Source organism: Trachinotus anak, unplaced genomic scaffold (genome assembly GCF_046630095.1).
Source record: "Trachinotus anak isolate AG129_WGS33_773 ecotype Australia unplaced genomic scaffold, CSIRO_AGI_Tana_v1 ptg000007l, whole genome shotgun sequence".
Taxonomy (NCBI): domain Eukaryota; kingdom Metazoa; phylum Chordata; class Actinopteri; order Carangiformes; family Carangidae; genus Trachinotus; species Trachinotus anak.
The window spans coordinates 14,925,385-14,950,211 of NW_027273858.1; the positions used below are offsets into that span (position 1 = coordinate 14,925,385).

The 24,827-nt window shown below is 42.5% G+C and overlaps 2 protein-coding genes across 2 annotated transcripts; both read left to right on the top strand.

Annotated features, from left to right (window-relative positions):
• The first annotated feature begins 1,051 nt into the window (after positions 1 to 1,051).
• On the top strand, positions 1,052 to 11,264 carry LOC139623053 (FERM domain-containing protein 6). Its single transcript, XM_071480898.1, has 14 exons — positions 1,052 to 1,191; positions 4,163 to 4,355; positions 4,523 to 4,613; positions 5,811 to 5,890; positions 6,096 to 6,172; positions 6,343 to 6,538; positions 6,670 to 6,825; positions 7,244 to 7,309; positions 7,777 to 7,845; positions 7,954 to 8,128; positions 8,422 to 8,706; positions 9,395 to 9,526; positions 9,690 to 9,760; positions 9,854 to 11,264. Exons 2-14 carry the CDS (start codon positions 4,278 to 4,280, stop codon positions 10,148 to 10,150), a joined length of 1,773 nt encoding a protein of 590 aa, XP_071336999.1. The 5' UTR covers positions 1,052 to 1,191; positions 4,163 to 4,277; the 3' UTR covers positions 10,151 to 11,264.
• Positions 11,265 to 11,391: 127 nt separating this feature from the next.
• Positions 11,392 to 24,715, top strand: tarbp1 (TAR (HIV-1) RNA binding protein 1). Its single transcript, XM_071480897.1, has 29 exons — positions 11,392 to 12,436; positions 12,524 to 12,621; positions 12,712 to 12,781; positions 13,204 to 13,358; positions 13,479 to 13,531; positions 13,646 to 13,743; positions 13,838 to 13,973; positions 14,064 to 14,160; positions 15,074 to 15,163; positions 15,280 to 15,427; positions 15,536 to 15,802; positions 16,659 to 16,756; positions 16,855 to 17,013; positions 17,114 to 17,343; positions 17,490 to 17,724; positions 17,852 to 18,040; positions 18,164 to 18,363; positions 18,442 to 18,513; positions 18,633 to 18,753; positions 19,264 to 19,374; positions 19,500 to 19,649; positions 19,747 to 19,833; positions 19,934 to 20,139; positions 20,223 to 20,304; positions 20,429 to 20,600; positions 20,702 to 20,887; positions 21,528 to 21,652; positions 22,486 to 22,622; positions 23,964 to 24,715. The coding sequence occupies exons 1-29, from the start codon at positions 11,491 to 11,493 to the stop codon at positions 24,130 to 24,132; spliced, it is 4,887 nt and encodes a 1,628-aa protein (XP_071336998.1). The 5' UTR covers positions 11,392 to 11,490; the 3' UTR covers positions 24,133 to 24,715.
• Positions 24,716 to 24,827: the final 112 nt, after the last annotated feature.

The following is a 24,827-nucleotide window of genomic DNA, read 5'->3' on the forward strand; positions in this document are numbered from 1 at the left end:
AGCTGCTGGGCTCCATTAAACGGTGTTACATCACACTCTCTGTGCACTGTGTGGTGATTTTATTAAATGCAAATTAATTTCCTGAAAAAGGAACATGTACACATAATATCATCTAAATAAAGGGTCACTCTCCAAGTTAAAGCCCTGTCATCTCAGTTGATATTATGCTTTAGTAGCGCATACTCCAATATTCCTACAGTACAATTAATCACAAAACTGCCAATAGGTGAACCTGGAGCTTGTGGATACCCATGCTCTTGGGGGGGGGGGGGTCTCTGTAACATCACAGGGGCTAATAAAAGCACAGGATATATAGTACAATCGAACCATGATGTATAAATTAGTATTATGTCCAAGTCGTCTTGGGTTTTATACATTTGCACAGTCGTTGGGAGGACTGATTCATATGTATGTACACTATTATTTATTCATTTTGTTGTATCTAATAAGACTCAGACAAGAACTTGATGCAGTAAAGCTGCACTGGTGCATTTCAGATTTAATACACCATGCTGCATTTTGGGTTTAAGCTTGTAATTATACTTTAGGCATGGTGTGATCTGCTGTGGCTCCATGTGATACATGGTAAATGAAAAAAAAAAAAAAAAGTCCAACAATTTATTAGCCTAGGTGAGAGTTAGAGAAAGATCTAAAAATCACACTTTAGAAGATCTACTTGTATGAATATCTGAGTTTCCTGAGCTTTTCCCGCTGGCAGCAGAGGCCCCAGCACATAGCCTCACTGGTGCTGCACGGAACTCTAATTAGCAAGAGACCGATCCACCAACCGAGAACATCGGGGGAGATATATGTTAGGTATTTTATTATATTTATAAAACTTGTTTCCCGATATGGCTAGAGGAAAATGTCTAACTCTTATTTTTTTTTTTTTACACGCGATAAAAAATAAAAATAATTCTCGACTAGAAGGTAAAAATAGTACGACGATTTAAAACAAGTACTCAACCAAAACAGAACACCCCCACAACTATCCAGATGGTATGGCTCAATCGTTTGGGCTTCACCGTGGTTGAAGAAGTTACAACATGCAGTGAGAGGGGGAGAACCGGGAGTCCTCCCTACCTCTGTCATGTCCTTATTCGGGTCTTAAAAGACAAGAAGAGAGTCTGAACAAGCTTTGAGAAGACCTGCGACTGAAGTGTGAACTCTTTCGTCTCATTTAATAAGATGGTAAGTCACCCACTGCCTCCCAGCTGGTTAAATGAGTAGCTGGAGTTAGTGATGCACTTGTTGCTTTATGTTACCATCCCATCCTGCCACAAACACTTTTCCCTGAGGGAAAGGTTTCACGTAACTACGACTGGGGGTAAAAAGCGTTATAAAAAAAAAGTCTTTACAAGTTTCTCTTCGTTTGTTTCTCTCGTAATTATCATAGATATGTTTAATTAACTTTACAGAGAAGCTGAGAGAACTAGCGGCGACGAGCTCGTAATGCTGCGTTAAATAACGTTCAAGTATTAAAGCACCGCTTGAGTTTATAAAAGGTTATAAAGATTTATAAAGATTTAAAACCGGAAGTTTTAATGCACCTTTCTATTGCAGGCTCTACTTCTTCTATATGCTAGTGCCAAGTTCGTATAAAGTCTGTTTTTATTCTAGCGTTTAAGAAATCATTGAACCTTGATTATGTGTGTGCCTCTGAGTCACCCCTGAGAAAAGCACTGCTCCCCCAGGACTGAAAAGCTGGCTCACCCTATTGTTTTCAAGTGGGATGAGTATAAATGGTATTCCCCTGTTTATTCAGAACCCCCCCCCCCCCCTTTATCTCATTCCTTCATGGTTTTAGCGGGCAGTGCGGATCTCTGGCTCTTCAGAGAGCTTGCACAGTGCAGAGGGGATGTTGTTTTCCCAACAGCCAGCAGTGTGCTTAGAAGCAGGGATTATAACAGTCTTGGAGGGGAATTATGGCATACAGATGGCTGCTCTCATGTGATGCCAGGTTTCACCCTGGTCAGCAGCAAGGGGGATGTCTGAAGAAGTCAGCCAGCACTGTTTGGGCTGATAGTAAACAGCTGGGATACAGTTAAGACCAATGTAGTTTATATACCTGGTACCCTGTGGCTGAGTAAGGTTGGTGTGGTTTCGCCTGCTTTACACCATCTGTTTGTCTTTGATATGCCCCATACTTTGTAAATCATTTCCATGTGATAAGGAAGACTTAGGTTTTTGTTTGTTTATCTGTGTTTTTACATTTGAATATTGGGGTGCATTGAAACTTATTGTATTTGTCGTCTGTGGTATTTTTTTCCAGCTGAGCTCTGAAGTAAATTTATTTGGCATGTAAGTCGGGTATGGAAAACGTCTTCAGCATAAACAAGCCAAATGCTTGCGAGTTCAGATGCACATCCAAGAACAAGCAAAAGGAAAAAAACACCCACAGATCAAGACCACCCAAACTCCCGTACACAGCATTTTTTTTTTACCTCCTTAGAAATCTGTTTCCATTTTTCAGTCTTATAGCTTCATGCATGAATTGCTCACAAATGTCTGCACTCTCTTCTTCCAATATCTCAGTAAAAAAAAGAAAAAGAAGTATAGTGTATTACTATTTGGTTATCATCACATATTCTTTGGTGCTGTTTCAGTGACCAATATATGCTTACTGAATTAAAAATAAATCTGGGTCTGTCTATTATAGTCTATTATGCAAACACAGCAATATTGTTATCTTTTTGCATCATAGTATTAGCCAACTAGAGTAGTTGAAGTAGTAGTGAAGCTACAACTCTCAATATGGGCAGAAATTATATTGAAGAAGACCTTTCAAAGTTTCAAAAAGTAGGTAATGATTAAAAAAATTATGTAATAATTATATATACATTGTTAGAGTGAAAAAAATACTTAAGTCTGTTAGTTTTTGCACCATTTGCTACAGTGTCAGAGTGACTGCTTTGTATAGTTCGACTCTGTCACAAACAAGTCAGGTGTTCAAGCTACTGGAATTTCAGGTTTTGTGTTTTTTTTTGTCAGTTTGCACTGACACCTGGATGTGAGTGAGGATGTGTTTGAACATGTCCATAAATCATATTTGGTAAGAGAAATGCTTTGCCCTCTTAGTGAAGAACTTTTACTCTCACTTGCAACATGTTTATTCTTCTTCTTATGATTTATTTTCTTATGATTTAAAACAGCGAAGCCTGTATACCTGGTGCTTTTTAACATATGTTAATATATTTTCCCCCAGTGACAATACCAATCTCTTCCATGGTTTTTTCCCCTGAATTCCTACATTCAGTTACTTTTTTTATTCCTTGTATTCTTTTCTTTTTTTCTTTTTTTTTTTAAACTGGTTATCATCCAGAGCGGGATTTAAGGGATTAAGAGTCGGCGCAGCAGTAATTAACCTGATTAATTGATTCTGAGACGTTAATCAGATGAGCTTTGTACCAGTTGGGGCTTCGGGTCAGCACAGGGGCCAAGTTTCAGGTGAGCCTCGGTTTCAAGTTGACTGCCCCCGACCATCATGGCCATTTGTTTCAGTATCTTTAGCAGAATCTGCAAGAGTTCAGTTCCTTTCTACAGTTTTGTGTCGCTGTAGATACTGTTACAATAGAAAATGTATATGAAAGGATTATCTGATTGATTGTTTTCCAGCTAATGACTATTATTGGGATTACAGTATGATAAACTCATTTAATTTGCCCAACTATTTCCCTGTTTTCCATTTATACACTATTGTAGTGTTTGATAATGATTTAGGTCAAGATGCTTTTTAAGGTAGACCAACTTATGTCATTTATGAGTATTTGATTAATGTGTTGTATGATCCCTCTGGACTATAATTGTGATGGTAAAACATTTGGCCTCCCACCCCTCAGGAGGGACAATCCATGTTGAGTTAATCTTGGTCGTGTGCTAATGGGAGACGTCCATGTACTTATGTCTGAGTGTAGGATTGTTAATGCTGTGACTGATTGACAGTATGCTTATGCAAAATCAATGCAGAAGGCCACATGCTACACAGCATTGAGGTGTTTTGATTTGTTGAATTTCTTTCTATCTTTCAGTAGCAATTCCAACACATGAGTTGATCTGTGTTTAAATTCCATTCTGCTGTCTTCATCACTCACTTCGAAGTGTTGTTGGATCATGTTTTTTAATTACTTCGCTTATCTCACTCTGATGTCATCTGTCTTTTTAGATACAACATGGACAAGCTGCCCTGGAACAGATAAAAAGTGAAGGATAGAGAAAGCAAGAGAAGACTTAAGCAGTTTAACAGAGAGAGTACGTATCACAGACATACAGAAGACATTATGTCCACCTCGATAAAGCATGAGAGGACCATTTGTGTTCTCCTCCCCAACAAAGACCAGCTGGACATCACTGTCGGGGTGAGTGTTTACTACGTCTCTAGCTGTCCTCTTGACTATCACCAAGAGGTCTTAACAGATGGTCAAAGTTCTGTTTATCATTACAAAGTTTTGGCTGCAGCTCATAGTTCTTGCAAATTGCGAATGCATGTTGATTACAGACATCTATATCTTTTCACCTGCTCCAGCCAAAGTCCACAGGACAGGATGTTTTCAATCGTGTGACAGAGCTTCTTGGAGTCAAAGACCTGCACTTCTTTGGCCTCACAGTTGTGAGGGGTAAGTTCACTCCTCATTGACCCTTCACTGTTCACACTAGAGTACGCAGCAATATTGTCAGAAAACTGAAAACTGTGATCATACAGTAGGACGTTATGTTGATCGGCTCACGCACTTTCCACATTTCAGCAGTCAGATTGTAAACAAGAGCATGTTTGGATTAAGACAACAGTTTACAGCAGGGCTTTGCAGTGCCACTCTTTTGGTGTCACTTGTTTGTCTAATATTGTGGAAAAGGTTTTCTGCCAAAAGGCTATTTTACTAAAACCAAAAAAATATTTCATTCTGCCCTCCCAGTCTGCATAATTGAATAGTGTAATCCACTTACTTTTTTGTTTCATTGTGTTCTTGATCTCTTTCCCTGTACAAATACGTTGAAATGCCTTGGTAATCTTGTGTGGCTCACCACTTGAACAAGCAGCCTTTTGTTTTTGTGGTGTTGGTTCAGCGATCACTTAGGCCTGGATTCCTGCAATATTAACTTCATTAAGCCTGGAATGCACCCTTGCATTCCTCCTCTTCACTGAGGGGAGGGATGGATTGATGATGGGAAGAGGAGGGTGGGAGTGGAGGGAAAAGAGATAGGGTGGCTCGTCATGACACAGGACGCCTTACTCAACTCTTACCCAAAGGCCTCGGTGAAGGATGGGAGGTGAAGCAGTTGGAATGAGTCAGAGTGGGACTGAGACAGGATGAAAGGAAAGATGGATGGTTAAAGGAACGGGTTGTGAAACAGCTCACTAAGCCTGATTTTTTTTTCTGCACAAGTTGAGTAAAAGAGATAAGGTGAATTGATAGAAAATGCTCATGTATTGACTCATAGGACCAGGCTGAGAGTGATACAACATCCTCATTCAGAGCGCAGGTTACAGACAGCTTCTTAGCCCCTCTACAGAAATAAAATTCAAATTAGTTTTTTTTTATAATTAAACAACATTAACATCAGTTACATTCTGAGGAGGAAGGCAGGATAGATAATGGTAAAATATCAAGATAAGAGCTGTGCTAGGTAGCATTAACATTAGCATTGTTGTCATTAGCTTCCTAGTAGCCTCATTCACAAACGGAAGAACAACGGCTATTTTCTTCTACCCTAACGAATCCCATTGTTGGGCACATTTTACGCTTGGTTACATTATTGTTTTGTTTGCTTGCTAATTGTCTCCTTGTTTCCCGATGTTTTGTTCTCTATCACAGACAATGAGCACATATTCTTAGATATGGAAGAGAAACTGACTAAGTACTTTCCTAAGGAGTGGAAGCAAGATTCAGGAAAGGTAAGGCAGCCCGTTGCAAAGGGTAGCGAATTTTGATCGTGTAAATCAGAGGCATTTTGTTATGACCCACTGTCCAAGCTATTATACAAGTCAGTTAATTGGGAGGCACAGTTCAGTGGCCTACATGCCACACCTTTTTGTTTAGCATGACAAAAAGATGTTAACACACACAGGCCTACTCTAACACATCTCTTTCTACGCACAGGCATTACAGAAGAGACCTTTACCTCTAGTACTCTGCCTCAAAGTGCAGTACTACGTAGAGAACGGCAGACTCATTTGGTATGTCCCTCTATATATATTCTATATTCACCTTTCTCAACACTGGACAAGCTTGTTTTTCCATGTATTGTTGGTGAACTTGTGTGTGTGTGTCTGTTTTTCTCATATATCTTTGTTCTCCTTTCTGACATCCACCCTCATACCCTTTTTTTTTGTGTGTGTGGTACCAGTGAACGAAAGTCACGACATCTTTACTATTCTGATTTACGTGAGCGTGTGCTTCGCTCTGAATGTCGTCAGCGAGAGGAGGTGTACTTCCAGCTGGCAGGTTACGCCCTGCAGGCTGACCTCGGTGACCACCCGCCGCCCAGGGAGTACACAGAGCTCACCCCTTACTTTGAACCCAAGGATTACTTTCCCCCTTGGGTAGGTGTTACCATGTGGCAGCAGAATTTAAAAGCAAATTGAATCTAATGATTAGATATTCAGTTAAAAATCTGAATACATTTGTCTGCAATAGATTTTTAATATACGTCTGTCTCTTCTTCCTTGTAAAGATCATAGCTAAGCGTGGAGTGAACTACCTCCTCTGCCATGGGCCCAAAGTGCATCAGGAGCTGTGGGGCTTGTCTGCACGCGATGCAATCCTGCTCTTCATCAGGGAGTCCTGTCGACTGGAGGACGTACCTGTCATGTTTTACAGACTGCAAAAGGTCACGAGTCCTTTTACTATTACAGTCTCATGAAATGAAACCATTTGCTTGATTTTAGGTTTTGTAACACGCACCATGCTGCAGGTTGTGTTTATCTAGCTGAAATACTGTCTTTTCGAACACAAATACAGTCAGTTTAGCTTCACTTGAGCTGTGCTGGACCAATAACTATGGGGCAGTTATGTAACCCTCCATCCATGCCAGTTTATTGTCCTCCCTATTTCAAACTCACTCGTCTACTGGGTGATATTTTGATGTTATGCCCATCCATTGCATAATGTGTAATCACTTTAAATTTGTTGTTAGCAGCAGGTCAGTGTGTTTCCCAGTGAACTAGGAGAGAGGCTTAGCTGTGAAATAGCTGTCTTATCTGAGCCACTCAGATGCCTCTCTGACATCTCATCATTCATTTGTGCAGGACAAAAAGGAGGAGAGAGGAACAGCATTACTCGGTCTGACCCTGCGAGGAATGCAGGTTTATCAGGTATGTGCATGTGTGAGTGTGTTATTAATGCATAGTAGGTACGTCACACGTTCACAAAAGTGAATCTGCGTTTGCTCAAAGATTCAGTCTTTGTATCTACAGTCTTATAAAACCTATGACTAGACATGTGAGGAATGTGTGGGATTGCCACCACCAGCAGTGCAGGAGTGAGGAGATAGGGGCCGTCTGCCATGCCCGTCAGTTGTTTGATCTGTCCATCATGGGCCATCTGGGGGGGATTAGGGCTCCAGGCCTGGCTGATTAAAGAGCCAACAGACCATGAGATATCTCGAGAAGCCTTTAGCCTCTTCGCCAAGACCAGATGGATCCTGTGAACAAAAAGACATTTACGTCTATTATTGTTCACTAATTTCAAATAATATCGAGAAATCTGTTATGCTTTTTCAAACACGAAAGGTCGCAAGCATTGGATCTATTTATATTAACAATGTGTTTTGGATTCACAGGAGGTGAACAACATGCGACAGCTGCTGTACGACTTCCCCTGGTCAAATGTGGGACGTCTCACCTTCCTGGTATGCACACTGCTCATCCCCATTCACTGTTAAGATTAGGTGGAGTCATTGTAATTAATTAATGCACATTAGCCATGTACACCATGTATGACATGTTGTGCCATTCAGGGTAAGAAATTCGAGATCCAGCCAGATGGCTTGCCATCAGCTAGGAAGCTGGTTTACTACACTGGGTCATCGTTTCGCTCGCGGCACCTCCTCCTGCACCTGAGCAGCAGCCATCGCCTCTACCTCAGCCTCCAGCCCGCCCTCAAACACCTACGCCAGCTGGAGGAGAGTGAAGGTAGACTTGGGAGGGGGGGTGAATATAACATACAGCGACAATATTAGTATCAGTGAAAATATATCAGACATACAGTCTGGCTGTGTTCCACACATAACCAACAGAACACTCCAGCAGCAGCTGTAAGTCAAACACATGACTTAAAAAAAGGCACTTTTTGTTGCACAAAAAAACAGAACCTGTTCCTGTTCAGTGATCACATTTGAAGTTTAAAAATATGATATTAAGTATTTCTGATTTACATTTGGAAAAAAACAACATATTGATCTTGAGTTGTCTATTCTTCTCCTTAGAGAAAAAGCGTTACAGAGAGTCATACATCAGCGATGACCTGGACTTGGACCCCCCAGGCAGTGAGAGCAGCCCTGGTCTGTCTCGACACTCGACCAGCAGCTCTGGAATCGAAGCCGATGCCCGCCAGCACAGCATCTCCACAGAGATGGCCTCCATGGAGGAGGAAGGTCAGCAGCAAGGAGAGAAGTGTTTCAGCTCAGCAGTCAGCCATGGCAGCTCATGTACCTCTGGGTTTGATGCAGGCAGCAAGGCTCGAATTGAAGATGAGGGCTGGCAAGAGGAAGGTGAGAGGGTTTTACATTTAAATATTTGTGCAGGAAATTTTAGCTATCTCTCCTTGAGAGTGCCTTTAGATCTAGTACAGGGGTCGGCAACCTTAAACACTCAAAGAGCCATTTGGTTTCCCACAGAAGAGAAAACACCGGGAGCCACAAAACCCTTTTGACATCTAAAATGAGGATAACACTGCATATATCGTTTTTTACCTTTATGCTATGTATAAAAAAATTATAGTGTGTTGCATTTATGAAATCAATGAACTGCTGCAGAGAAAACGAAACTACCGGGGGGGTCGAAAAGCTCAATAATCGCGTGCCGGCGGGTTTCACACATCGGCGGTTGTGACGCATATTTTGAGCGACAAAAAATTAAACACGTTTTATTTTAATGTTACAAGATCGCCATAATCTTCAAATTTAGAATTACATTAAAAAAATTAACGAACTAAAATAAAATAAATTTAAATTAAATACTCATTATTTATTTTCCAAAGTCACAGGGAGTCGCAGCAGAGGGATGAAAGAGCCGCATGCGGCTCCGGAGCCGCGGGTTGCCGACCCCTGATCTAGTACATGTTGTTTAAAATTATCTTTTTTGTTCATTGTGCTCCAAAAGGTTTTTATGGCCTCAGCAGATGGATTTTTTTTTTTTCAATGTCTTTAATAACCACATATTTAAAACTTTTCTCTTCAGAGCTCAAGACCAGTGTTTTAAGTCCAAAGGATGTTCTCGTGGATGATCCTGATGAGATGTTCCTGTTGGCTGATCTTCTTGAAGGGGTGTCAGTGGATTGTGCAGAACTCTCCTTAGATGCTCATTCAACGGGTATGAATCATCAGATTTTGACATACAGGATAAACAATATGATATAAAACAATATTTTATTTGTTCTCACCACACAAGTGAAAACAGATTTTTTTTTTTGTATTCTCAAATTCAAAACTCTTCATTGTCATAATTGACTAATAAAATCTTGTGGGCTCCACAGAAAACAAAGCATCTCCTCCAGGCAGTGATGAATATCTCGGGAATTTACGTAACAAAGATATGTTGAAACAGGTATGTCCTACATCTTCTTTCTTTTGCTTTCTTTTTCTTAACTTACCTCTGTATTTTCTTACCTTTTATCTTCACCTCCTGTCTCTATTCAAGATGCTGAAATCAAGGGCGCATGTGTGTGTGGATCGGCACAGCCACAGTCTAGATGATGTCCGTCTTTTCCCACCTCCGGCACCCCTGGGGACGACACTACCACCTGATTCCTCCCACAGCTATACCTTTGGGCTCCCAGATGTCTCAACAAACCTGAAGACACCTATTGATCACAGTCACAGTTATTATCCCCATTTGCACTGCCAAGCTAAACCTTCATTCTATGGCCGTAGGTCTACCAACAGCCTCTCCCTGGACTTGTTAGGCGATGAACATTTCCTGGAATTCATACTCTGAATACGTCAAATGCTAATGTCCACGAATACACCGGCTCTCTTCCTTCATTTATGGTGCGACTTCATTCATAGGTTGCCAACACACGAATGTCTGTTTTTTCTATGTGGTGATGATATCGAGGGATGTGTGTGCCTCAAATTGCAGAGACATTACTGAAAATGACAGGACCCCTCATTCCTCTTAGAAAAGCTGTGGATTAGATAGCAGATCTAATTCAGCAACATTTCAATGTTACACAGAGCATATTTATTAATGTTGTATATTTTGTACAAACTACTTGCACTATTTTATCACCTTTCATCATCTTCAAGCAAAAACATTTCTGATTGACTTTATTGTCTTTTGTGAAGTTGATGCTGTTAAACATTTCACTGAAATGTCTGACTAGGTTAATGTTGAGGGCATAAAATTTGATAGTAACAAATATTTTGAAAATGAATGGCAAAGTGATGTGCTGTGTTGATATTCATAAGATGGGACAGACTTTCCTTGTCATTATCCAATTTTTTTTTAAATGTAAACACTTAATATTTCTTTGTTTTATCTCCAGAAGCCATGGTGCTAATGTTTGTGCCCCTATTTTTTTAAATCATATTTTATAATGTACTCTATTTTTGTATAGCATGTTCTGTTTGCATTTCCTATTAGTCTGCCACAGCAATGTAGCTGCTGATGTGGAAAATTGAACCTCTTTACAGTTGGTTATGCATTCATCCAAAGCTTCCCCATTCTTTACTCTCCTCCTGCTTTTGTAATTGCAACATAAAAGTATTATTTGTGAAGCACTATTTCTGTAACCAGTAAGTGTGTAATGAATCTGCAGTATTTTTGTATTATATAACCCCAAAACAAAGAGCCTTTATGTCAGTTTTTTCTGGCATTATTTTCAGTTTTGTAAATGATAATTAGTATACAAAAGAACTGATGCCTTTAGTCAATATGATGTCGCTGGAAAAGAATGTCAGTCCTTAAATACAGAGAAACTTTCACTCAATGCCAATAGTGTATGAATAACTGAGTGTAAAATCGCATTAACGAACAATTCATTTTTTATCTAAAGCGCTGTTTTTTTTTTTCCATAGTGAAAATAAATTCTTAATACCACTAAATAAAACTAGCTGTTTGGAAGTATTTTGTTTACAGTTGATATCCACTCTATGGTATAAAATGATGTAGAGCGCTTCTTCACACATTCCCACTTCTCGCGAGAGGTTGAGATGACGTTTGCGGAAGTTTACATCCCGTTTGGGTAAAACGTGTTGCTCATGGCAGTCTGGAGAGGAGCCGGCTGTGCGGTACCTTTAGCTCGCTTGTCCCTGGCCGTGTAGCTGCTCTCTACAATGTGCTCTGTTTTAATGGACGCGGTCTTGTCCAGCTCCCCTGACTATGACCGCTTGTTTGAGTCTCTGTCCTGGCCGAGTGAGTCGTGGCCGGGGACGCAGCGGCTGGAGGCGCTGACAGCTCTCGTTGAAGGGCTCGGTCCACTTTTGGCAGACTCGGACACGACTGCGTTCACAGCGGCGAAAAGACGGTGTATTCAAGGTAAAATTGAGTCGGTTATTTGGGCGCAGTGCCTGCCTCTCTTCTCCCGAATATCAGCTGAAGCCGGTGAAGGAGTGCGGTGCAGGGAGAGCACAGCCGCTGCCTGCCGGCTTGTGAGCGTCTGTGTCCCGCTGTGTGACGATGCTGTGCCGAGGCGGGTGGCTCTGTCCATCCTTCCGTCGCTCCGGCTGTCGGAGGAGGAGCTGCCCGGTCCGGGACGCCTCAGTGTGGAGGTTGCGAGTGAAGTCATGGCTGCTCTCATACCTTCTCTGTCAGCGGATGAACAGCTCACACTCACCGCCTTGTCATCTGCCTTGTCCTGCATCAAAACGCTCCCTGATGCGTTGGTCTCCAAAATCACAGTCAGGCTTCTCTTGCCTCTCTTGAACTGCTGCAGTGGTGCGAGATTAAAAAGCATCCTCAAGTTGATCCTGGATGATCTGTGCAGCTGGCACTGCACTAAGCGCACACCCATGGTTACAGAGCGGGTACTGCTATGTTTGACTGCTGTGTCAGACCACCTGCTGAAACCTGACAGCCTTTCCTCCTCCTCCTCCTCCTCCTCCTCCTCCTCCTGCTGTGAGCCTGACCCTCGTCTGTTCCCCCAGTTCTGGAGGTTGGTTCAGGATGGACTAACACACCGAGACAGCGTGTCACGTAAGAGGGCCTTGTACCTGCTGAAAAGGTGTGTGGCTCTGTCAGAGGAGGAGCAGGTGGACTGTCCTTTGTCTCCATCGGGTGAAGGTAAAATGCTCAGACACTGTACCGACTTTAAGTTCACTGATGTTGTATGTAGTTTATTTTCTTTACTCATTCTTCAAAATGTTGCAGGTGAGACCTTGTTCAAATGGGCCCCAGACCGGGGCGCGTTGCTTAGAGAGTTCTGGGAGGATTATGCGCTGGTGATGGAGACACTGGAGGAGAACCAGGTAAAAGATTGGTTGGATTTCCACAACCAATTCTGCAGTGGGCTTCATGGTGCAGCTTTGTAATATTGCTTCTGTCTCATTCCTCTGCAGGTTCATGTCGTCCGGCCAGTTCTGAACAGAATAGACACACTGATCCAAACAACAGTAAATGATAGTCAAGGTAATAATTAGAATTGGGCAAAGTATGGAGTTACTTTTTTTTCTAAATGTTTGGATGTTTTGAATTCTTCTCTGCCTTTTTTGAGAAAAAAAGTTTTTTTATTTCAGACATTTCTGGATTTATTTTGGTGTCAGTTTGGATGTTGAGATGCATCTGGTCTGAAGAATTGAATTAACTTTTCATCAGCTATTGACCTTATGATCAACACACTTGCTTGTCTTTTTTTCCCACACTTGCTTGCCCATTAAATAACAACATTGTTAAGCAAAATAAGTAAATGGAAAAAAATACACAAGTTATATAAAGTAAGTTTCAATCGTAAACTTCATTCACTTGAAAATACAGTAAGGATACAAAAGTAACTCATTCCAGCCTGGTAGTTTGTGCCTGTTCGCTTTCTCATTTCTCTGCCTGTGTCGTAGCTTCAGACGAAGGCCTCCTCCACCCCTCCTGGCTGCTGTGTGTGTACCAGCGGATGTTCCACAGCGAGAATAAATCCCTAATGAGAGAGGGAGTGTATCATCTGCTCGAGCTGCAGGTCCTCCAGCAGCCAGCCTTTGCTTTGGCCTTTTCTCAGGTACAGGCACAGACACAGTTTATCCAGTGTGGTTTTAGGCTTGGTTCATTCAGTTTCACTGAAAACATTCAAAGATGAATTTGTGCATTAAAGTTTCTCCTCTTTCTCTTTGCTCCTCAGTTTATCGTTGGCCCTTTTATGGATGTTCTGTCTGAAACCTCACTCTTCTACAGGTGAGGATTTAAAATCAGTGTGCCAAGGGAATAGATAATACACTACTGGGAATACTATGTATTTAAGTGTTTTTTGTGTTAGTCCTCATTAATCCACCTTCTGTCCACATGTAGATCAGTTGGGCAGAGTGTAGGAGATTGTCCTGAGCTGGGGGCTAAACTCCAAGTCTTCATGGCCGCCTTCTTCAGTAGCCTACCTTCAGAGCACAGAGGTACAGGAAAAGAGAGGCCTCATAGAACACAAGTTAACAAAGCCTTCACAACTTAAAAGCCTGTCTGTCTCTCACTGTTGTGTTTGCTTTGTAGGCCGTGTGCTGCTGCAGCTGATTCAGCAGCTGGGCTCTAAGCACTGGTGTGCAGTACCCCTTCTTTTCCTCTCCCAGGCTCTATCCAAACTCCCTCCAAGTCCACTGCTGGGGATCGACGGGCTCACTGCTCTGAGGTACCGCTTCATGCCCACAGTGAGACAGACGACATCATAGCTGGGTGTGCCCAAAGTGGGAGCTCATTTTGTCTGTGGTTTGTTTCATAGGGAGGTGCTGCGCTGCACCATGATCACTCATCAAGTTCTGCTAAGAGGAGCTGCCCAGTGCTTCCTGCTGAATAGCGCCCTCTGTCTCACAGTAGTGGTAAGACATAAGTAGTGGACTTCAAGCTAAAATAACTAGAAGACTTCACTATTTTTCTCAAAAATCTTTTCGTTGCTTTTTGAACAAATGGACAGAATTCACATTTGTAGAGTGTCAGTGAAGTACTGAATTACCAAAATACAAACCGATTTTGTTAACATTATATACACAATTTTGTACTGTGTACAACAGATACGTCAACCTTACAGAGCGTGTCCATATTCAAAGAGCACAACATGCATTTTTATCCCCTTCATCCCTCACCAGTCCCAGCCCCCTGTACAACCCACAATTCCTTATATAAAAAATGTACTTCACCACCGGAGTACTGCAGACAGGTGCTGCAGGTTGGGTTTTGCATAGAAAAGAAAGAAGGAAGAAATAGATAGATAACAAAGAAAAGGTTTAGAAAGGGATAAACTTCTGCAGACTTCTTCATTCATCTTTAGGAACTTTTTGTTTCAGTTATAAACTGAATAGTGGAACTTGTCAAGGCTTAGACGTTATGGCTGGGGGACATAACGTCCCCCAGCCAGTGAGCATGGGTGGGCAGGGCAGCACCCCTCCAGTGTTTTCCCAGGCTGGGACATGTCCAGAACATGTGGATAAGGGAGGCTTCACCTCTTTTTTACAGTTGTTGCAACAGGGATTCACATCTGGATAAATGAAAGACAGTTTGCCTTTGGATATAGGCACAACCTTAAACTGTAACAAACAGTAGTTGCAGCCATAGTACAAATTTGCACTGCAAACTGCAGCAAAGATAGATAACAAATTGGATTAATGCCTCTTGACAGTCTCAACAAAACCAAATGCTGAACTTACTGTAGAGTTGTTGTACTGCATTGTAAAGTGTTTCTGCTATTTTGTCCAACCTGTACTTTACTTTTAACCGTGAATTGTCTTTTTTCAGAGTGCAGTGACCCTAGACGATCTCTTTAGTTTCCTGATGCATTTCCGAGCGAATGAGTCACTGCGTAGAGGGACGCAGATCTGGAATCAGGTACAGTACATCAGACACACAAAGAAACATACAACCTCACATGTGTTAAAATGGCACATTAGTGAAGTTCTCTGGTTGACTCATTGTCACCCTCCATGTCTGTGACACCCCTGCAGTTGTGTGCCTGGTTATCAGACAATGAAGGCAGTTTCAAGCCCAGGATTACGGATGGTGATTCCACTGGTGCTGCCACAAAGAAAGAAACTGTAAGAGGCTATGTTCAAGCTGAGATACATGCCTATCTCCAAGTTCCAGCTAGCACAGGTAGGTCTGACATGAGGCAGTCATAAAGTAAATAATTTCATCTGCAGACATGATTATTCTTAGATTTTGTAAGTCAGTTTTGTGTAAGTCAGTTTTCCTGCTCCCCAGGTCAGACTGAGAGGATACCTGACTCTAAAGAGGCTGATAAGCTGGCCAGACCCATTCTGCTGTGTGTGGACATGGAGAAGAGTCAACCTGGCACAGAGATCAGTGACACCCTGGAGTCGTTCCTGTCTCCTCTGCTGGACACCCTGAGCAGAGTCAGCACCAATATTTACTTGCCCGTGCGTAAGAGTGACAAGAGCCTGCAGCTTGTGCTCCGACTGTTCCAGCTCGGAGGAACGCCAAGTTGTCAGCGTGTCGGAGAGGAGCAAGGTTTGTAATGATAACACTGATTCAGTGTCATGGCTCTCAAGTCCACCCCCCATAAATACACAGTGGGTAAAGTAGATGGATTGAATTCATGCAATGAACAAATCAGTATACCGCCCCTCCCAACCAGTATTGCAGTATGCAGTATTGATAAAAACATCAGACTACCGCTGTGATATTGATATCACCTTCATATCAGCTCATCCAAATGCAACCAAAATTGACAGATATTCTGTAGATGGTAGATATCAAGTGTTTCTAACGGTGATTGGATCGGATAAACAATGAGTCTGCATTGATATTCATTATCTTGCTGTAATCGTACTGTACGCACAACGTTTTCTTTTTTGCTCAGTGTTGGCTTCAAAGTTACATTTTTGGTGATACTCTTCAATAATATGTGATTTTTATTTTCAGGACTATCACACCAACATTTTGACTGCTTTAAGTGTTTTAAGGTTAAACAGAAAAAAATACCCCAGTTTTGCACATGTGATGTCATTGCCTCAACCTGTGAATAAGTGTGTAGCACTTGGTTCTCCAGAGGCGCAATCAGTAAGTCACCTTCTCTGGGGATAACATGGTCAGGGGTTCGAAACCCCGGATGACTCAACTTCAGCAAAAATTCAGTAGCAGTTTGTGCATATGGTTTCGAAATGCTCTCAGCTGCTTGGACCTGATAATTCTGAGCTCTCAGATTTTGTCATTAATTCTGCTGACTGTCTCAGGGAAGGTCAGGCACTTATATGCACACTGAAGAACAGTGTTGCAATTATCAAGTTAATCTAACACTCTTCACACACTCCTGACCCGCTCAGGAGTGTTTGACATTCAAGTCTTCTCGCTCTGCTTTTCACAGGCGACAGTGTGATGGTTTCCATGGAGAAGCTAATTTTTAAAGTCATGGATCCAATCCAGGAGTTTATCTCAAGGCGGCTGTGTGGGGAGCTGCAGGAGGTAAAGTCGAGCAAGCCACCATCACTCCAATTAGCAAAGAGGCCCCTACTGGCTAGCTCTGATTTCATTTTATCATTTTATTTTTTATTTTTTCACAGCTATTTGACGTGGAGCGAGCAGAGCTGTATCTGGATGTTCTGAGGCAGCTGACGGTCATTTACAGTTCTGCACCACAGTCCCATGGTAAAATTCAACAGAATGATTTCCCTAAACTCATCAAGCACAGCGTGAAGGTCCTGCAAGAACCAAGCCAGCAGGTACAGAGCTAAGATATTGCACCCTCAGTCTTCAGGCAGGAATTTCACAAATCGGTTTGGCTGTTTGATTATTTAACACTGATTGTTTTTCCACTGCCAGGTCCCCTCTGTGGCAAACCAGGTGTCTAGAGCGGTTGCCATGGCATCCCTGGCCACGGTTTGTGGTCTTCTGGAGCAGGAAGGGATTGACATGAGATCAGAAACCCTTTCTGCTCTGAAAGAACTTAATGACTACCTCTACAGTTCGTTGTCATCTTCCTCACAAAGTCAGGTACCTCTGGGAAACTTCAATAAACGCCTGCTGAAACCACAGACAGGAGACTGTTCAAGGTTAGTGGAAGCCTTTTATTACAGTTCAAACTGATAAGTCATAAGATGTGTCCATTTAGGAGAAATCATTTTCAGACTAAAAATATACTGTCTCTCAACTGCCAGGTTGGGAGATTAAGGGATAAGTGTTTTTCTTCTTTCGACAGTGATCTAGCAGTGCAGGGTCCTCTGCTGCAGGACTGGGGACGTATCGCTGCCAACTTTATGCGGGACCAGTGGATTTGTCTGAGCTTCCTGATTAAGGCTGTTGGGATTCCTGAGATTTGCAGAGCGCCAGACACTCTCAAGGCTGCTCTGAGCTGCAGTGTGGAGGCCCTGGCACTGCTACCCAGTGACCTGGTGCTGCCCGTGCTCACCTTTATGGAGACAGTGCTACCACAAGTGAGTCTCAGTCATTTTAGGTAAACCTTAAGTAACTGAAATGAGGTGTTAAGGTGTTAAAAGGAGTTTCTTTTTTACAAAAACTGAGGTAGTATCTGTGTCTGGTTTGGTGATGGTTTGTTCCCAGTTACTACTTGATGAGGAGGCGCTCTGTGTGGAGGCTGTGACTCTGAGCTGGGAGCTGGTGCAGGCACTGAGCACTAATGCCCATGACTTCTGGCCGGCCCTCAAAGGCTTCATCTCCATGGCCTTCCACCACAAACTGCTGGAGCTGACACACACTCAGGCTCCGACACTTATGGCCACCTTGAAGCAGGTGATTAAAATCAGGCTGGTTGAGCTAGACCTGGAAAGGAACGAGTGTGGTGATTTGATCTTTAAAAATACATTTTCTATGACATGTATACAAATGTGGTGTGGTGCTTTGTGATTGATTTAGATTGCCTCTGAGCTGATTGAGCTGTCTCAGGCCAAAAGTGGAGTGTTCGGAGTGCTGCTTCAGCACTGCTGTCAGACGTGGCTGCTCACGGGCCGAGGCAGCGGCGACCAGGCCGACACCGTGTTTTCTAGTGTTTTCAGCTACATCAACATACTCACTGAGGCTTGTGTCTATGGCCCAGTGTTCAGAAGAGACCAACGGTAACTCTACATACCAGCATTTCCCAGATTTGTTGCTTCTCAGGGCTGTTTGAACTGTTTTGTTTTCCTCTTTCAAAGGCTCATCCAGGATGTCCAAACATACGTGGAGCAGCTGGGTGAGGAGTGTGCCGGTAATGTCGTTGTTACAAGGTGAGCCGTAGTAAGTGAGGGTTCTCTCCTTTATGGCTGTGATTTAAAAAACGGCCACTAGAGGTCTCTCCTGCTGTGCCGATGTTTTCATAGTTGAGCTACTGCTTTTTTTCCCCCAGCGATAACAGAGATGAGCAGTTCCCCCGCACATGTGTCCTGGCATTCCTCAGCCGCCTGGATTCCTCTAATCTACAGCATCAAAGAGTGATAGAAGAACTAGTTATGGCTTTGTTGAAAAAGGTAGGCTATAGATTAGTCTAGGCTGGTTTATACAGTTGAAATAAGTGTCACGAGATAAGTGACAATATTTTTTCAATGTGAGGAAATAGTATGAATTTAGCAAATGTATACAAAATCACCTATAATGTAATTTATGTACAAATATTCAAACAAAACTGTACGATCAGATATCCCAATATCGCAATATGATCATATTTTTGTATTCAGTGGAGAGCAGTTTACAGATATGTTGGTTATATGTTGGACATTTCATATTGCAGCCTAAAAAAACATCAACTGCTCTTCTTTTATTCTGATTTACAGCGTAAAAGAGTAAATGAAAAGACGAACTGGGCTGCGATTTGCAAACAATATGTAGTTACTTTTACTGATGGTTATAATTATAATATTGTGAATTGGACTTGACATAGATATGGGGCATTTTTTCAGTAAGATAATAAGTTCAGCATCTGTTGCAGCTAATTTAACAACACTTAAAACCATTTTTCATCTCCCGCTCTATCCCCCTAGGATAATGAAATATCAAAGTCAAAGGTGCGTTACTATAGCAACTCCCTGCAACATCGTGTGAAAAACAGAGTCTGGCAAACACTGCTGCTGTTGCTGCCCAAACTCAGAGAGGTAAGACAATTAGACTTGCACTAAGAATCACACAGGAAACAGCCATTCAGAAAGTAACTGTGTGTGTGTGTGTGTGTGTGTGTGTGTGTGTGTGTGTGTGTGTGTGTGTGTGTGTGTGTGTGCAGGAGTTTGTTGCAACTTTACTGAACCGTGTGTTTGAAGCTGGATTCTGCAGTAACCAGGCCTCAGTCAAGTATCTGATCGAATGGATGATGATTCTGATCCTCATTCACTATCCACAACACATGGACAGCTTCTGGGCCTGCTTCAACATGGTGAGCTCCCACTCTGGACAACCCACTCTGCACAGAAAACACTGCAGAACGAGTGAAATAGTCAATTTACTGACCAGTTTCTGTGTTTTCTCTACAGGATCACGAAAAGACCAAGACAAGCGTCTGCACCTTCCTGTCAGTCCTGGTGCATTTGAACGTCATCATGCCTAATCTTAAGGATAAGGTAAAGCCTTTGCAGCTGCCACTAAAACCAGTCACTCAAGCACCATTATTCGCTCATCACCTCTCAGTATCTACAGAATCTCTCTCCTCTTGTGTCTAAGGCAGCGCAGTTGCGTAAAGCGTTGGACATCATCCTGCAGTGGTGTTTCAACCATAACTTCAGCGTGCGCCTGTATGCCTTACTGGCCTTGAAGAGGGTGTGGAGCTTGGCAGGAATCCAGACAGAGGAAGGGGCTGATGGTTTGAGAGGGCTGTCCACTGTGATCGAGGCCTGTTTGAACCAGACTGAGGCCATGCAGAGCACCGGGTGAGCACATGCTACATCTAAAAGTTGGACAAAAAAACTTATTTTAGCATGCTAATGTGTTTATGTTCTGTTTCGCCCTTTAGAAATGCCAACAAAAACTGGATAAGGATTCAGGAGCACTTCTTCTTTGGTGCCTTTCATCCTATCAGAGATTACAGTGTTGAGGTGTGCTGGTGTGTTTTTGCTGAACATTAGAAGTCTGGGAGCTGATTAGATTTTCTGATTTCTAAGATAACACGATGTACAGTAACATTTTTGTTTTTTTCTTTTTCGTATTTTGCTCTCCTAGACCATATTCTGTACCTTTCCCAGTCTGTCAGATTTGGCCGATGACGAGTGGATTCCACCCTGGAAGTTTGAGAAGCTGTCGTGCTTCTCTGAAAGTCCATCTCTTCCTTTGAAAAATCCTGCTCCTGACCTGAGCCAACTCCAGCCCGGAGACTGGATCCAGCAAGACAAAGGTACAGTAGCGCCTATCACAAGCAGTAGAAGTACCTTATGCAGTCCATCATATAGTAGTGCTCCATCTGTGACTGCATGATCATGGTGTTGTATCACCCAGGTGAGCAGGATAAGGAGGAGCGCTGGGCCGAGGTGCAGAAGAAGATCACTCCCTGGAGGTTGGGGATCCAGGAGCAGGAGCCTGAACTCCAGCTGGTCCCACCTCAAAGGGCCGCCCGACTGGGAAAACAGCACGGCGCCCTGCTGGTGGTAGCATCGCTTATAGACAAACCCACCAATTTAGGAGGTGAGGAGCAGCACAACAAATGACCTTAGTACACATTTTCATCATACCTTTCATGAGGAAATGATGCTAAAATATGTGTGAATTTCTCTTTGATTTGTGTGATATTGTGAAGAACTAACATTACAGGCTTTTGTTTGGTTTCACAATGATGGGGGTCTAATGCATCACTTAAGCCCTCCCTGTTATCAGAGTTTAGACAGAGACTGTCCAGCTTTCATCACAGACACTCCTATTGTATGTTCCCCGCAAGCATCCTCCAGTGCTGTTGTGCTGGATGATAAGAGGCTGAATCGATTAGAATTTGTTTATAGAGGAAAAGACCCATTTTCAAAACCAATATTGATACTGGATGATGTAAGCTAGCTAGGTCATTCTGTAAATGTTTTACTTTACTTTGCCCACTCAATGTTCTGTAACACTGTTGCTTTTTATATCTGTCTGTGCCCATGATGATAGACTGAGAGCCATTTTCTGCCAAGTCATCCCTGCCACAGATGACTCAGGCCTGAAGCACTTATCTTCATCGCTGAGAACCCATAATAATCCCCTTATGAATACTTTAATGCAAATTCACACATTTAGATAGATGTCACTTGTAGGCCTTATCCTCATTTGTTTGTTGTTGTTGTTGTTGTTGTAGGTCTGTGCAGGACTTGTGAGATATTTGGTGCCAGTGCTCTGGTTCTGGACAGCCTCCGCCACGTCGGTGACAAACACTTTCAGTCCCTGAGCGTCTCATCTGAGCTGTGGCTCCCTCTGTTAGAGGTAAATTACATAAAACAATGTCACACTTCACCCCAGTGATCGCGATGTCTAACCTGTCTCTATAACTGCTACTGACCTGAGAAATGTGTGACTTGATCTGGTTAGCTCAGGGTTAAAATGATCTCATGCAGAGCGAGGAGGGGCCAGAACAGGTGGAGCAGTGCAGCAGTGAGCAGTAGCTCTTCTAATGGCTTTCTGCTCAGCTGTGACCAAAAAAAAGTGTCAGGAGAACTGTAAACATCTTTCCGTCAATTACAAGAAAATGATTTTTCTACATGTCATGGTTTTGATAACTAAATGCACTCCCCCTCCAGTGTGCCATGGTAGCAGCTTAAGACATTTCTTGCTAATTTTAACGTATTAAGGATGAAAGAGGTGCATGTTTGAGAGCAGCCTTGTCAGTCTTATTGAGGCTCATTGAGAAGATGTGTTTGCTAAATATTCACCAAGCTCCTTCTTATTTTCCTCAGTTTTATGAGATTTCTGGTTCCAGTACAGTAACTGCTGAGATTAAAAGGGACACAAACCAAAACCTACGTTTGTCTTTCATTTAAACTCTGGGGGAAAGTGTCGAACCTGCTGATACTCTGATGTCCGTTCATCCAACACATGGGGCAGAAAAAGTACTTTTCATGATGTTGATGAGTGAAAGCCTGTATCCCTTCATGTAGGAAGTATTACAGCCTACCGTAATGTTCCTTGGTCACATGTCAAAAGAACTTACCAGACTTTGAAGACATGGCCCTTTTAAATGTATATTTATTTATTCTTTGAATTATTGTTTGAAGTGAGAAGTGGTGTCTCTGAAATGATAACCCGTGTCTGTCCATCAGGTGAAGCCAGTGGAGCTCACTGACTTCCTGCAGGTGAAGAAGAGTGAAGGGTACTGTATTGTTGGAGTGGAGCAGACAGCCAACAGTCAGAGTCTCCAGGATTATCAGTTCCCTGAGAAGACCCTGTTACTTCTGGGGTATGACAGCATTAAACAGCGTCTCACTGTTAGTGAAACCACAAAAAGTCTTGTTTTTCCACCAGTGCGGTCACCTACACACCACCCGTAGTGCAACATGCAGACAAGCCTCTGTTTTCCCATGCCCCTGTGACTCTCACATAGACAAAGGTGTGAGCTGACGGGGCTATTTAATGTTATCTCACTGGTTTAGTTTGTTTCCCCCGCGGGACCTGCGCCTCTCCTCTCCTCTCCATCGTGCACCTGTCGAGGCATGCTCGGCTGTAATTGGCTGTCCCCGAGGACAAGAGCACAGGAAATAAATTACACACACCAATACAAGCAGTGTGATGACAGCAGCAGAAAAAACCCTGAACCTTCATCTAGTGTAGTTCATGAGGCTGCCCTGTGGCTTCCATCAGTGGTAAAAAAAACAAAAAAAAAAACAACCTTTTATTTATTCATTCGTAGCTCCTCAGAAAGGAACATGAACTTGTGCAATTTCTAAATATATGCTGTAGCTGTGCAGCTGGCCCAGCAGAGAGAGAGACAATATTATTTGTCACGTCTGTGTAGGTGTCCTGCTTTGTTTTACCCTGATCATTCACAAAGGTGTGAGCTGAATCTTGAGGGCTTTCACAGCTGTGCGCACGCAGCATGGCCCCGCTATAATCTATCATCAGGTGGCTATTATCTCACCCAGTTTCACTCAAGATAAATGTAGCTCATCAAATCAGGCTTTCTTACTGTGTGGCACCCTCTGTGGACTTGCTGAATGCCAAACTCATTACCTCTTTATGTTTGCTTTGCATGGACCTTATTGCTGGAGCTCAGCATATGCTCAACTGATTACAGTTTGAATTGCTCTTGGACTTGTGCCCATGAACCATCTAGATAAAAAAAAAAAAAAAAAAAAAAAAAGCATTTTCCTCATAATTGTAGGGACTTGAGAAAATGAAGGATGCAAGGGCTCTTAAATTAAATCAACAGTATAGCATCATTAAGCCAAATGAAAGCTGAAATTAAAAACAGGCCGTAACATAAAGGTTGTGTTTGTACTGTTTTAATACACACTGGGGTTAGACAGAAAGATTGATAGAGCTCTCATGCCTGTGCTCCAGCTTCATGCTAATATGAATTCATGTTTATCATACAGACATGAGTGGTATCAAACTTCTCGTCTAACTCTCAGCAAGAAAGCAAATGAGTATATTTCCCAAACTATTCCGCATGAGTGCTAAATAACTCTGCTGTCATTATCACAATACTGACACCAAATGTTAAAAACCAATCCAGACAGTAATGTATACTTGATGTTAAATTTTCCTGTGACTTCATCTCTTTCTCTTTCTCTTCTTCTAGCAATGAACGAGAAGGTATTCCTGCCAACTTGCTCCAAATGTTGGACGTTTGCGTGGAGATCCCTCAACAAGGGGTCATCCGCTCCCTCAACGTGCACGTGAGCGCTGCCCTGCTGATTTGGGAATATACACGACAACAGCTCACCTCTGGTTCAGCCGAAGTCAACTGAAAACACAGCTGGGGAAGAAACCAGCAGTGCAGCCTTATGGACATGACATCTGTCCTCCAGATGTGAACCGTACTTGCTCATCTCTGGTATCAAGCGTAAAAAAAAAACATTTTAGGGGACTTGTAAATGAAAATGTCAACTTCAGCTCCTGGAAGTGAAGATGCTGCATACAGTTAATGTCAGGGCCGAAAGGATTTTTATGTTGTGTCGGGATATGAATCTCTCCTTTCAGGTTTTAATGTGGTCAGCAGTTCATCAGTACTGTTCTTGTGCCTTAATGAGAGTCATGAATAGAGATCAGTTCTGGTCATTACATGTATTCCACTGTGCATGCTGTTACATTAATGTAGGCAATCTCTGTGTCTTTATAACTGCGACATAAATGAAAATTTTTCTTCTTGTTAATGTGAGAAGGAGCAGGACTCAACTATTATGTCCATACCCATAAGTATTTTACATGAGATGTTTATGCTGCTTTTGTTAATAGACACAGGTTTCTGTGTTCTCACTGTTTTTATTGAAGGCTGTGATTTTAATTTGTGAGCCCTCTTTGATACAGTTGAATAAATAAATGATATTATTATCTGTTTTATGGGTGCGTGTTTTTATTCACTGTGGTCAGAGGTTGTGTGAACAGACCGAGCATAAAAGAAAAGTGCTCGTGCGTCCTTCCTCCTCCCCGCTCATCAGGAGTG

Excerpts from the sequence above, each read along its gene's own strand:
- tarbp1 (XM_071480897.1), top strand. The coding sequence starts at position 11,491 with ATGTGCTCTGTTTTAATGGACGCGGTCTTGTCCAGCTCCCCTGACTAT. Across the intron at positions 18,754-19,263 it reads TTATGGCTTTGTTGAAAAAG|GATAATGAAATATCAAAGTC; the intron begins GTAGGCTATAGA and ends CTATCCCCCTAG. Across the intron at positions 22,623-23,963 it reads AAGACCCTGTTACTTCTGGG|CAATGAACGAGAAGGTATTC; the intron begins GTATGACAGCAT and ends CTCTTCTTCTAG.
- LOC139623053 (XM_071480898.1), top strand. The coding sequence starts at position 4,278 with ATGTCCACCTCGATAAAGCATGAGAGGACCATTTGTGTTCTCCTCCCC. Across the intron at positions 6,173-6,342 it reads GAGAACGGCAGACTCATTTG|TGAACGAAAGTCACGACATC; the intron begins GTATGTCCCTCT and ends GTGTGGTACCAG. Across the intron at positions 7,310-7,776 it reads GAGGAATGCAGGTTTATCAG|GAGGTGAACAACATGCGACA; the intron begins GTATGTGCATGT and ends TTGGATTCACAG.